The 14,531-nt window shown below is 34.7% G+C and overlaps 3 protein-coding genes and 1 long non-coding RNA gene across 6 annotated transcripts in view; 2 read left to right on the top strand and 2 right to left on the bottom strand.

Annotated features, from left to right (window-relative positions):
• Sdc (Syndecan) overlaps window positions 1–14,531 on the bottom strand; it is a 442,876-nt gene that overhangs the window by 263,623 nt on the left and 164,722 nt on the right. The gene's annotated exons all lie outside the window — the stretch shown is intronic.
• Window positions 581–4,404, top strand: LOC141438328 (lipase 1-like). Of its 2 annotated transcripts, XM_074102173.1 has the most exons (6): window positions 581–691; window positions 1,981–2,152; window positions 2,345–2,718; window positions 2,808–2,963; window positions 3,083–3,456; window positions 3,549–4,404. In XM_074102173.1, the coding sequence occupies exons 1-6, from the start codon at window positions 596–598 to the stop codon at window positions 4,222–4,224; spliced, it is 1,848 nt and encodes a 615-aa protein (XP_073958274.1). In that variant the 5' UTR covers window positions 581–595; the 3' UTR covers window positions 4,225–4,404. The 2 variants fall into 2 exon arrangements, with proteins under 2 accessions (XP_073958274.1, XP_073958275.1); XM_074102174.1 differs by having other exon boundaries at window positions 582–691; window positions 3,083–4,404.
• On the bottom strand, window positions 5,837–7,081 carry LOC141438339 (uncharacterized). Its single transcript, XR_012452476.1, has 2 exons — window positions 7,013–7,081; window positions 5,837–6,906 (listed from the first exon to the last, which is right to left on the bottom strand). It is a non-coding gene; the product is annotated as an uncharacterized lncRNA (long non-coding RNA).
• LOC141438332 (lipase 3-like) lies at window positions 7,253–11,848 on the top strand. Its single transcript, XM_074102179.1, has 6 exons — window positions 7,253–7,473; window positions 7,988–8,198; window positions 8,868–9,241; window positions 9,542–9,685; window positions 10,538–10,911; window positions 11,701–11,848. The coding sequence occupies exons 1-6, from the start codon at window positions 7,291–7,293 to the stop codon at window positions 11,792–11,794; spliced, it is 1,380 nt and encodes a 459-aa protein (XP_073958280.1). The 5' UTR covers window positions 7,253–7,290; the 3' UTR covers window positions 11,795–11,848.

Raw genomic sequence — 14,531 nt, forward strand, 5'->3', positions numbered from 1 at the left:
AAAGTCTTAGACTGTCATTATGGTAAAGAAAAATTATCGACATTTAGTTAGCATTTTAAAATATTTTTTAACCCCTTCCTAAGACTGTCAAGGTACCAAATTGCACCTCCAATAACGGGTCTAGAGCTGTTTATGCAGACTAAATCAATAAATTAGTGTACACGTATCCAAAGTCGCGAAGCATAAATATGCTGACACCCAAGGATGTCGTACCCTTTCAAACACCGGGTGTTTATAAGGTTGATTGTAGTAGTGGTAGTTCCTATATCGGACAGGCGAAAAGAAACTATAGCTGATGACTGCGATGTGGCCGAAACCTCGAGGTAATTACTCATTTGTTAGCGTGATAAGTCCCGGGTATTGGTAATAGTAACAAATAATATATATTTCAAAACGTAACGAAATACCAGAACCGATCAAACCAGTTGATTTATAATGATATTAATAGTTACTATACGGTTATAAGCATTGTGCATTAGCGTAACATAGAACATAACAATCTAATCTTATCATATTAAATTTTCCTACAGTAAGTTGGCTGTGAACAAAGAAGTATATAAGAAAGGAGCAAACAATAATATCGAAAATATTTAGTATGAGGCTGAATTGCATTGTTACTCTAAGTGTGTTTGTGTGTGTAGGTGCCCTAAATATAAAAGAAATTAAATATGTCAGGAAAATGGATGAAAAGGTAAGTTGAAAACGTAATAATAAAATTTATATTTTAAGACGAGAATTTGAAGATGAAGTAGGTACAGTCATAGACTTAGCAGAAAATGGACTAACAGGTCTATAAAGATCGCGTGAACTTTCTATAGGTGTTAAGCGCAATGAAATTATAATAATAAAGAGAGTTCTCTAACGAAATATCGTTAGACTAACAAGATAAATACAATATAATGCCCACTTTTCACTAGAAAACGGTATTGAGAAGTAACGGAGGTAACAGACCGAGCGGACCGGAGTAACAAGCTTATAATTATAACTTCTTATTTAATGAAAGCACATAATGCACTTCGCCATTGCGAATTAAACGGACTCCCTACATAGTCCACTCCGCTTGCAGTGGAAGGTGGTCACAAAATCTAACACATATCATTTTCTATAATCTTGAATCAAATCACCTTCTATATAACTAAAAAATAAGTAGATCATACTTGAATTTAAAACATTTCGTTATTAAGTTGAGATAAAGATTTGGCAGGTCAAGGAAAGACCAAAATGTCAAGGAATATTCTATAGATAAATCATATATACGGAATAATTCTGGATACATAAAGAAAAAGCAGAAGCAATCCCACACATCTCAGTAAACAAAAGAATTACATTTTATCTTACTATCTGCTTCCTGCGACTTCGGACTTCGGACTAAAGGGACCTGCGAAGTTTTCCGATAAAACTACCTTATGTTCTTCCCAGGATTGCATTTCGAGGAATGTGTTTTTCACGAACCAATAAAAACGCTCCATTTACCTATCCTCGCACAGCACCGCTCTGATGCTGCGCTGAGCGGAGCGAGGCAAGGAAAATGAAGCGTTCTTATTGGTTCATGAAAACCACATTCCTCGCACCACATCCTCATACATCTCTGGTTGAAACGCCGCCTCAAACTAGCATACAGATATACAAACCGACAGACGAGTTACTTTTGCATTTATAATACACATCATTATGCAGTATGGATCTATTCTGGCACTAATATAAAAACAAACCTCACACGATGAAATAACTAAAACAAAAAATATTGATCTCACTTATCACTGTGACGAAACACTGGCATAGGTTAGGTACATATATTTGACTGAGTTGGTTATGGTTGATCTTGATCACATCTCCAGAATCACCCTCTATAAGTGAGAGGAAGCTCCACAAAGCTATCCGACCTGATGGTCAAAACAATCAAATAGGCAAGCTCTTATGGTTTAGATAAATTTGTAACACTGTAGAAAACATCAGAACTTAATCATTATAAAATTTAAGGTTATGTTGGAAATGCATCAAGTGACAACCTCCGATTTGTACATACTGACAGTATTCAGGCTAAGGAATCTCAAGATGAATATAACAAGGAACCAGCACCCGGTGCTTATGTTCCATGGATTGATGGAGTCATCAGATAGATTCATTGAACATGGCCGAAATTTAAGCTTAGGTAAGCACTAAATAATACAATTAATAAGGAATTCAATGAAATGTGAAGTTAGCTACATATTTCAGAAAAAAAAAATCTGTACATTACTTTAATTTTGTTTTGGACATACCAATAAAACTATTGACGCAAAGTGTAAGTAGCAGTGCTGGGATATTAATGGAAGGATAAAGCTTGTTTTTTCTAACGTTTCAGCCTATGATCTGGTTGACGCTGGATTTGATGTGTGGCTTGGCAACAATCGTGGAAATAAATATTCTCGTCGCCATGTGTATCTAAATCCCGACGATCCTGAAGATAAATTTAGTTTCTTTAATTATACATATGAAGATATCGGTGTTAACGATGTTTCAGCTATAGTAGATTATATTTTAAATGAAACCAAAACCAAGCAATTGCATTACATTGGTCATTCGCAAGGTGGAACAATATTTTTTGTATTAAATTCTCTGCGACCGAAATATAACGAAAAATTTTTAACGGCAAATTTGCTGGCCGGAGCTGGATATCAAAAATATTTTTCTAACTCATTAATAGAAATATTGGCGTCACTTGCGGACAAGATCTATGTACGTACCTATTTGGAGATAATAATTGTTTTACACATACACCATTTTCTTCTTAAGAAACTTGTGTTAATTATTTACTTTATTCACAGGAAATACTTCTGAAAGCGGGATATGTGGAACTGTTCCCCTCTAAATCAGTATTTCAGCTATCAAGTACTAATACGATTGAGGATTTGGTTAAACGTTGTCTAAGTTCAACTCGATTGCAAAGTGTTTGTGAAATGCTACACTCGAATAAAATGTTGGTGAGTACAGAGAAGTTTAAAAAGTTATTACAGTAAAGATACCTTTTATTAGATAAATAAGATTATTAAGAAACGCGTATGCGCTATGACGACAACTGGATAAAACTAACTTCTTTCAGGGAGCTCACGGTATAAATAGCACAGGGTTCGCGGGAGGAGGTGCCGTTAAACAGTTTATACATTTTAGCCAAAATGTCAGACAGAAACAGTTTTGCCGCTGGGATTATGAAAAACAAAACAAACAAGTGTATGGAACAGACTATCCTCCAAATTATGATCTTGGGCTCATAACAGCTAACACAACATTACATTTTGGAATGGGTGATAATTTGGTTAATTATAAAGATGTAGCTGATATGGCAAATGATATGCCCAATGCCCGTACGCGGAAAGTAGCTAGAGATGATTTCGGTCATTCAGACTTTACTGATTCTTTTGATGCTAAAGAACTTGTTTATGATTATATCATAGAAGCACTTTTAAATTTTGAAAGGTGAGCAATATTTGTTCACATTATGTCATTTCGATACAAATTAGAATGTAATCATAATGTGATAGGTATACTTCTTAAACCTTGCTTTTCAGAAATATTAAACCAGATATTGTCCAGAAGAACTCGCCAGTTAACTTATCGCTTCTAACAGCATCAAACTCGTTTATCAAAAACAATTCAAATTTGTTTGCATCACTTAAGCCAGATTCGCCCATAACATTGATTTCATCTTTTACGAATCGTTCTCCAAATCCAGCTAATGGAGGAATAAGTATCACACGCACAAATGCTAGAAATGTTTCTAATGTAAAATCATCAAATTTATTGCCTCGAAATGCCTCTACTTCAACAAATACAGTCGTTTTTGATTCATTGTCTATAAATATTTCAAAATCGTCACCGTCTAATTTCCTTTCATCTTTAACTACAAATAATCCGAATTCATCATATCAAAATGATGCAGGCTTAATAACTTCAAATGTTCCGAATTCATCATACGCAAATAACTTAGACTTAGTTACTTTTAATGGACCAAATTTATCTCAGATAATTCTTCAAAATTATTTAGCAACAAATAAGCCAGATAAATTAGAGGAAAATAGTTTGAATAAATTGCCTACAAAAAGTTTTCGTCGAAAATTAACCGATGATAATTTTGCACTCTCGTCCGTTGGTTATTTACCTGTTACTGTATCTGCTACATCTACAAAAAGTTATATAAATACAACTTTGTTAATAACTGCAATATTTACTATGAAAGTCATTTAAAAACCTTGTCATTTTGAAACGAGTAACACTTTGAATATTTGATAAAAAATGTATCTTCTTCTTTATTTTGATCTGATTTGGGACCATTTCGTGACATGCATAACTATTTTTTTTTATTATTATTCTTATCCATGTCACGTCACGTCATGTTATGTCACGAATAAATGTTTTCATTCTTTCTTTCTCTCTTTCTTATTTTTAACTGTTCACATTTCACCATGTTGTTTGTAGCTAAAACGCAAAATTTCACTAATAATATTAATGACACGAAATTATTATCTATCCAAGGAAATATCGATAATTCGAAATGATGCATCGTCGATTGTTATCAGATTGTCATTAAAAACGTTGCAATAATTTCATCGGGAAATGCATTGACGCGATAAACATCAAAACCAATAAATTGATAGTTAAATCGCTTGATAAATAATGCATGTAATATTAGTGGTTGTGTTCATGTAACTAAATAATTATTAACATTCTCAAGACTTTATCACGCATTTTAGGTTTCCGTACCTGAAGGGTCCAAATTAAGCCCAAACACACAGGTTACTCACAGGTTTTAAGGCCAAACGGTACGAGTAGGAGCCAGTCTTCAAATATTTATACTATAAGCATTTCGTTTTTTTAGGGGGACTTCCATACAGATACAGCTAATGAGACGCGTGAAAACAAATTTTTGTGTTAACGAATCGATTAGGGTATCGTTGTTTACAATAGATAAAAATGTAATTTTTTTAAACATTGAAAACAAAGGAATAAGAAACCACCGGATCCAGCAGGGCTACTACGAAACTCGAAGTTCGTGTCGTGCGGTCCCTCTGACACTTATACTATTTAATACGAGAGCGAGAGGGACGATACGACACGAACTTCGAGTTTCGTAGTAGCCCTGCTGCTTCTTTTACTAAAAATTAGTACCGAAGAATTTTTCATTTCCCATTAACCTATAAACTTGAAATTTGGTGATGATATTTACATTAATTTCGGTAGGTATCATCAGCCAAATATGTGGTCTACCACCCTAAAGTTGATAATCGTTTGCATGCCATAAAACAATAATGCCAATAGACGTGTCTGTCAACTTGAAAGTTCGACTTTAGTAACATATTCATTTGATAGAAACTTGTTTAAAAATTGATAGACCACTTATTTGGCTGATGGTATGTATTATTGCTAAAAATTACAAGTATATTTGTTAAATCAAGATTTCTTTCTTTGAAATCCCCTCTTTAATATTTTTAAAGTTGGTTAAAAATATTATGATTGGGTCCGTTGCTTAGTAGGGAATCAGTTACTGTCAAGTTGACTTAACTTGGCAGATAGTCCGGTGACTTCTACAGGAAGTAAAGACACGGGTAAACAAATCACGATTCTGTCATTACCAAACTACCACAGAATATATAATAGTACCTACTAACGTACAGAATGGCCACGCTCCGCCCCGCACCGGTTCGAGTTACCCCACCCCTCAAGCGCAGATTGCAGGAAAACCGCAGGAAAGCCGTCGGGTGCGCGACGCGATGTATGTCGGCCGCGCGGCACTAAGTTCGGGTGCAATAGTTTTGCGAAATCATAACGGTACTTTACCTACATCCTTTTTCTAAATAAATAGTGATTTCTGAAATTAACGCGATTAATACATGAAATAACTACCTACCGAATGATTCTTTTAAGTTTGTAGACGTATCTCTATTGTAATTGAAAATGTATGCTTAAAATACGCAGACAGACACATTTTAAGTAGGTTTAAATAAATCGAGGATATTCTGGCAGAACAAGATAAGTGCACAATATTTATTTTTATACGGTTTTAATAGATAAATAAAGCAGAAAACATTGAGTATGCTATATGTATGTAACTTTAAAAAAAATGCACTTATTCTGTTTTGCCAGAATACCCTCGAAATAGGTAAGATTAACGATTACATTTATTTGCACATATCTAAGCCATACCTACATAAAATATGATTACCTTTAAATGTCATTGGTAGCACTTATACTCGTATAGACGTCGTCGTGCCTATGTAGATTCAAGAACGCGTATTTTGTACGGCGTGGCCGCTCTGTGCTACTACCGTATACATTTGAGGGCCAGATTTTCTGCCGATCTGTATACCTAAAAGTTTTGCACGCAACCCTCGGTGCGCGCGTCTGATTCGCACTTGGCCAGTTTATTATGATACTTTGAAATTTCTTCGAGACTACTTCTACTACGTGGACTGCTTCTACGAGACTACGTCTACTTGTGACCACAGCCGCTGCAATGTTGCCAAAACGTCGAGGCAACTACAAACAACGAGGTAGCATACAAGGCACCACAAAATAAATCTGTAATAATTCAACCAGTGGCTGGGTTGGGCAAGTTCAAAATTAATATAGGTATCATTCTCGAAATAAATTTAAGAATTATGAAGAAACGTGTTTTATTGGACAAACATAAATTAAAAACTATTCACTTACATAAAACTATCCTAAATTTAAAATACTTTATGAATTTATAATTGAAACTGACAAATTTAATTTTATTCTGCCACTATACTATTGCAGTACAGCCATGTCATATTACCTTTCCTAGTAACTTTTTTAGAAATTTTAACTGTGCAACCCAAAAAAAGCCGTTATTAAATCAGCTTTAGAAGTTTTTTGTTTTTTTGGTATCCTCGTTCGAAATTTGTTTACCTGAAACAAAAAAAAAGCAAGGATTAATTATGAATTATAGAAACAAACATTGTACGTAAAGGAAATATTTATTTTTACTATCATAAGTGAAAGAATTATCACATACGAAAAGTCTCTGAATTCATTCTTAATAGTACTAAGGAAACTACTGACACAAAACAAATGCTATGGAATCACCTAAAGTGATTGTGAAAGGTATGAAGGTAAAAGTCAATCTGAAATGAAAGTGTCATAAAATCATAGGTGTAATGAAGAAAATTAATCAACTTTGACATAGTAATTAACAGGCTGTAATTAACAAAAGATAACGAACTATATAAGACGGAGATGCTGTGACGAACAGGTGATTGTGATTTAATTAAAACTACAATACGCCCAAGTACAATGTTGCTAACGTATAATGTAATAAGTATTTTTATTTTTTTAAATATTGCACTAAGCAATGCAGATGACAGTACAAGTGAGGATGATGAATATTATGATGATGAAACTACAACGAAACCTAAGATAGGTGTAATTGAAGCCACCTCAAAAATATCTGGATTGCAAAAAGAAGACGCTGAATATGTAAGTGCCATAAATTTTAAACACGTCTTATGGTTTATGGTTTAAGATATTTATTTTCTCAAATCATCACTTATAGAGAAAAACAATATTAATTTAACTTAAATCTAGGTAAAAGAGGGTACCACGCAAACATGGTGAACAAAAATCTATGAACTAAAGCGGGTAGGCGGTAATGACGAGAGCCACAACACAAGTTTTTAATTAACTAAATAACTTTTGCTACTAGACTGCACACGTCTTAATACTACGTAATGCTACAGTAATTGAAGCAACTGCAGGAAAAGACAAGCTTAATAATACAAGTACGTCTGGAGACTATGATAACATATTATTGAAAAGGATGTTATGAGTAACCGACAACTGGAGTAACATTTAGGTTCCAAAACATGATCTGAAAATAGATTACGATTTAAAGTAAATACACGAACCTCATAGCTCTACTTTTAATTTGAAATAGAAAATCTATCTAAGTGTAGGGTGTAGTTTTTCTATAATATGACACTTAATTTTCCAGGAGCTACCGGGTTACTTAAAACTACGTGGTACAAATAGATTCGTAGTTATATATCACGTGGTGACCTGCGATGGTTACATATTGGACATATTTAGGATGAAAAGTCATGATAAATCAGTTAAACCGGTTAAGAAACACCCAGTGCTGCTGCTTCACGGGATGTGGCAATCTTCAGACAGATTCGTTGAACAAGGTCGCGCAAGAGGCATAGGTGAGACAATTACATATTATTATTTAATGCATTAAAGTAAAACTAAAGCAAGTGTTCATAATCTTAACAAGTAATTAAACGTGTTTTTTTTAACACTGTCATGTAAATGACGCAAAATTGCTTCATCGTCATCATATCAGTCGAAAGACGTCCACTGCTGGACATAGGCCTCCCCAAGGCTCTCCACTCAGACCGGACTTGTGCATCGCCACGCCCACTGCCATTTCAATTTTGAAATTCTTTATTAAAAACCACATACTCGTAGTAAGCAATACAGAAAACAGGTAAATAGAAAAAAATTTACAAGCTATTAATAGAAACTGCCTAGATCAACATTTTTTGAACAGTTTTTAACATAAAAAAAATAAATAATCGAAAAATCAAAATGTCTTTATTGCGGTTGTGGGTAATAATAATAAGGTTGATAGACAGCAATACATAAAGAAGCGCCATTATCCTGCTTGCTAGAGGCGTACAATATTCTTGCACACTACTTAAAATATAAGAAGAATAAAATTAAAATTGAATGTAAGATAAAAAATGGTCAAATTGTTTTATTTTTTCAATTAATTGATTGGTTGTTTGATTTTATGTTTAATGTTTAATGTTGAATTTTATCATAAGATCTTCGTAATTATTCACTTTACAATGTTAATTTTCTCCTTCCAGCATTCAAACTCCAAGATTTAGGCTATGATGTTTGGCTCGGCAACTCTCGAGGAAACAAATACAGTCGCCTACATCTCTACCTTGAACCAGATCTTTACGGGGAGAAATACAGATTTTTCAACTACAGCTTTGAGGAAATAGGCTTATATGATCTTCCTGCGACAGTGGACTATATTCTAGAGGAAACTGAATCGGAGCAGTTACATTTTATAGGTCACTCGCAAGGTGCTACCGCTTTCATAGTCCTCAACAGCTTGCTGCCAAAATATAATGCGAAATTCGTAGGAGGCCACTTGCTGGCACCCATTGGTTATCAAAATCACTTCTCAAATGAGAAAATTAAAACCGTAGCAGAGCTCGGTCAAACAGTATACGTAAGTACTTATAACACCGCTAATGCTATATTCGCTTGTTTTGGTTTTTTATTTAATCATATTGAAATTGTAATTGTCGTAATTTAATCAGAAATTATAGTACGTACCGATTTACAAGAGCTGGCACGAATGGATTGAACGAAAGAAACGTCACTTAGGCATTTTTGTAGGAAAGTGGCATGGCATTTTCAAATTTAAATCAAACAGAATAAGTATACTTTCATTCACTTATTCAATCCATTAGTACCTTCTTGAGAATCGACATGTAAATAAAAATAACTCATTTTGGATATTTCACAGGAAATGTTATTAAAACTGGGTATCTTAGAAGTTTTTCCGTATAATAAAAATTCTACAAATAATCTTTATAATTCAGTTGACTACTGCCTTGGTGAATACAACTATCGTCATATATGTATAGCATTAGAAATTGACAAACACATGGTAAGTATACTATTAAACAGTGTTTCCACCAGAGATGTGCGAGGATGTGTTGCGAGGAATATGTTTTTCATTAACCAATAGAAACGCTACATTTACCTCGCCTCGCCCCGCTCAGCTGTTTCCACCAGAGATGTGCTGTGCGAGGATGTGTCAATGAAGCGTTTCTATTGGTTAGTGAAAAACAGATCCCTCGCAACACATCCTCACACATTATTGGTGGAAACGCTAAGCTGCTTTACCTAAATATTGATATGTATTTTTTATTACATACAGCGACTATTGATCATTTTTCTTTTCAATAAGACTTGCTACGCAACTTAGTCAAATTAGTTAATTTAAGATAACTATATTATATTATTATACGAAAAACTTGACTGGTTGTGTTGGTTCGTTTTAAAAATACTTACCTAACCCGCGACCCACACGTCTACAATAACAAAATATACACTACAATTAAAATAATAGTGCCTACATTATGAATAATGCAACCAAAAACTTCCTTACTGATAGGTATACATAGCAGATACTTATAGTTACGAGTATATTAAGGTAAAGCAAATAAGCAAATGGGCAAGTAAATTGTGGTAGCGTAGTGGTCTGACGCTCTCAAGCAGAGGATCGTGGGTTCAAATCTTGAATCGCACCTCTGAGTTTTTCCAAACCCGTGTGCGAAATAAAATTCGAAATTTACCACGAAATTTACTGGTAATCATCTGGTCATCGTAAGGAAACCTGCAAAACCTGCGAAGCAATTAAGTTGTATGTGAAGTTCCCAATCCGCTCTGGGCCCGCGTAAGACGTATACAAGCTGAGATGTGCTGTGAAAGAACTAAATATACATTTCTCGTTTAGAATCTGGATACAAACAAATTCAACCACCGCGACACTCAGGGTGGTTCCATTAAACAATTGGCGCATTTCGCTCAAAACATCCATAATAAGAAATTCGTTCGTTGGGATTTTGGACCTGGCCAGAACAAGGAGCACTACGGAATGTTTGACCCCCCTCCATTCGATCTGAAGCAGGTTACAGTCAGAACTATAGTACATTATGCACCTAATGATGAAATGGTTGACGCAAGAGATGCTGTAGCTATGGCACGTGATATGAGTAAAGGCATAGCTCGGAGAGTGGGCAGAAATAATTTTTCGCATCGCGATTTTATTGATTCGCCCGACGTAATGGAGTGTGTTTTCAATAAAGTTATTGCCGATTTACAAAATTTGTAAGTAGGAGTTACTGTGTTTGATGTGTTTATTGTTGTTGTGTCAACAATTTGTTTATGTATACACTTAAATCACATATGCCTTGTTGAATCTTTGCGCTTGACTGGACTCGAAATCAATAATTTTCTTGTTTTAATTTTATCCTATTTTAACACAAGAGATTGTAAGTGCCTTGCTGTGTTAATCTTTCACGCTGAGTAAGAGCTGGACCTCTGAAATAGTCACATAAGTGACTTTTTATAATTATTATCCCACAGAAACACGTAAAATTCCAAAATCTTACCCGTTGGGTCAAGAGACATAAAATTTTGCACGATTGCTCTCCATTAGTCGTAAATGAAATCCACGGTAAAAGTTTTGGGAAATTGCATGGGAATTTAGTAAAAGCCTGGAAATTCAATTCAGCTGCTACACCTAATGATTTACATGAGCAAAGCCGAGGGTAAAGGCTAGTCATCAAAATTTTTAGGGTTCCGTACTTTAGGAAAAAGAAACGGAACAGCACTCGCTTTTCTACCTTTCTCTTTATCTAGCACAACCAATTTTCTCCGAAATACTGAACCGTTTGAATAGAAATATGGTACACAAATGTATATTGTCATTGTATTGCGGGTCACCTGTTTGGGGGTGTAAATTTAAAAAAAAATGGCTATTGATATTAAACGAAAAATTGTTTGGGAAGTGATAATTTGTCAAAAGTTATTTTGATGAAGCAAGGGTTACCCCACTATACTTTCAGCGCTAATATTAATTTCCAGTTCTTTTTTTTACATTATTATTTATTACAGGGACGAAGGAAAAGACGTCGAGGGTTCTGCTACGAAATTATGTCTAAGTTTATTATCGTTCTTGTTACCTATTTTAGTTACTGTACTAAATTAGAGGCTGAAATTATCTGTAATAAAAAAAAAAATAAATACAGTACTATTAATTTTACTCATTTCGTTCTTGATTTAGCATGTCTGACGTCATCGTAGTTTGTCGCCTTATAATAAATTTTTAATCTTTTAAGTAGGTAGCTACATGATATGAAACTTTTAACTTTAGAATATTTTGATATCTAAAAGGTAGTCTAAGATATCAATATCATTAAACAAACGTATATCGTACTTTTTACCCGACTGCGAATAAGGAGGGTTATGTGTTTGACGCGTATGTATGTAGGTCAATTCCAATGTCCTCTCGTAACTACTCAACGGCTAAGTCGATTTTGATAAATGGTACGTCATTGGATTCGTATTGATGACGCGAGTGACACTGGGTACATGAAATTCTTGAAAAATCAAAATGGCGGATTTTTGGCGCCAAATTGAAACTTTTCAAAAATGATTTTTATTCAAATCTATCGAGTAGGGTATCAAATGAAAGCTAATAACTAGCCCATTCTAAATATGGGTTATAATAGTTTTAATCTGCCATTTTTACAGAACTATTAAAAAAGTGTGAAATAAAAAAATAAAAACCCGATTGCCTTAAAAAATACTAAAAAGAAGAAAACAAGCCTAGTGGGCTAGAACTTTGTTAACTAGCTAACTTAAAGTGTAACAGTCGGGACCCACTTAAATCGTGACGCTCAAAAATTCTTAACAAAGGGGTCCCGACTGTTGAACTTTAAGTTAGCTACTTAACAAAGTTCTAACCCACTAGACTTGATTCCTTCTTTTTAGTATTTTTAAGGCAGCCAGGTTTTTTTTTTTTTTTTATTAAAACAGGAATGATTCGTTTGAACTTGAACCCATTAAAAATAATTTCGTCAAGTGACATTTTTAAATTTAAAATTATTTAAAATTTTGGTATTTAAGTCAATAGTTGTTAAGGTGAAGATGAGACACTTTTTGCATTTACAGTGTGGATTACTGAGGCACATGAAATTCATAAACATTCATATAACGAGACAAGTTGAAGCGACGTCGTAAACGAAAGTGGGGTATCCAGGGAAACAACAATAAATGGGAATGAGCCAACCAAACCGGATAGTACGGATAACTTTACAGTAATAGAATTTATGCTTAAGCAATATCTATTTACTTTAACTTAAGAGTCTGCAGTTTCGTTCTTTGGTTTAGTCTTGTTGGTAGAGAAAACCTATGTATGGAATTATTTCTATGCTGTATTTCTACAATGTTGCTTAAAATACGATAATCAGGCAAAAAAATAAGGTACCCACAAATAAAATAATTTGTCGGTTTAGACGATATAGTCTCGTAAAGACTCATATCGTGGAAGACAAAATATCTTTTAATTTTTATAATTTATTTGCTCATTGAATTAAAAAGCAATCTGATCTTTCGGTAATATCATATCAAAGTTACACTGCAATTTACAATTGATTAGAAACTGATTAAGAAGATGAGGATACTATATCGATACCTGAGACATGGATGCACAGATACCAGTATGAAAATACAAATCGAACCCAGATCCTCAGCAATCCGTGCTGCGTGCTATAACCCCTACACCATGGACAGGAATCTAGACATAATTTTTATGCATCTATCTCGTTGCTTATTTCTACTACGCATATCAGCACTAGCGCATCTATGTTCCGCTCTCATCGAGAGACTAGTCACATTCGGAACCAACCGGTCACCCAAACAAGAGATGTCGCTACTAAGCAATCAAATTATGATTGATTTTGTGCATCCATGTCTCAGTTTTTATTTTCGATATGGTTTCACGGGATACCCGTAAAAGTAACAAATTTGGAGTTGAAATAAAAAATAAAAAAGTCTCCAAAAACCCAATCATAAAGATACTTAGATGAAATCAAAGGCAATCAGCCAATGGATAATACTGGAGTGGATGTAATTCCGAAATCGACAAATTAACTACAGATGTTTTTATTATTTTTGCACCCGTGATTGACTCCTGTCTCACCTGATGCAAATTACAGATGAGGCAAAAGGTATACCGCACTGGTTCAGTAACAGCCTATTTTCTCTAGCTTTGAAGTATCAAACTTTAAACCTATTTATAATTGCTAAAAGTGGCTCCGAAACGGTAACGTTTCGTGTGCTCTGCCTACTCCATTTGGGCATGCAGGCGTGATGTTTGTGTTGTGTTGAAGTATCTATCTGAAAATACAGAAAATGGAAGCTAATTCTATTCCTTAGCAGTTATCAGTTCGCATTGGGACATGAAGCGAACCGCTTCGTGCAGGTCAATGGGATAGTACTGAACTACATGAGGCTGAAGACTCTCCCCCTGGTTGGACGTCCTTTGATAAAACGGAGATGGAGGAATTAAATCATACGATTCCTTCATACACTCACCAAAATGTATCCAGTAAAAGAGACAAACAAGCTTGACGCATCACTAAATCCAACTAAATAGCCGCGTTAGATTTAGTGATGTGCCGAGCTACTGAGCTACAAAATACTATCAACTGATACGGAGCCGGCCCAAAGGTGGCAGCAGTATTCCACTAAAACCGAAACTAATAATCCTTTCCCAAACCCTGACTTGGATGTACTACATTTTAAAGCCATCTCTCATTTTTCCAAGCATTTCCCATTGAGCAAACCGCAGCAGATAAATCACAAGCCACACGCTCTAATGGACCCCTGTCAGACAAATTAATGATGGCCGGGCACTCTTGATGGACCGCAACCTTCGTTTT

This window comes from Choristoneura fumiferana, chromosome 18 (genome assembly GCF_025370935.1).
Source record: "Choristoneura fumiferana chromosome 18, NRCan_CFum_1, whole genome shotgun sequence".
NCBI classification, from domain to species: domain Eukaryota; kingdom Metazoa; phylum Arthropoda; class Insecta; order Lepidoptera; family Tortricidae; genus Choristoneura; species Choristoneura fumiferana.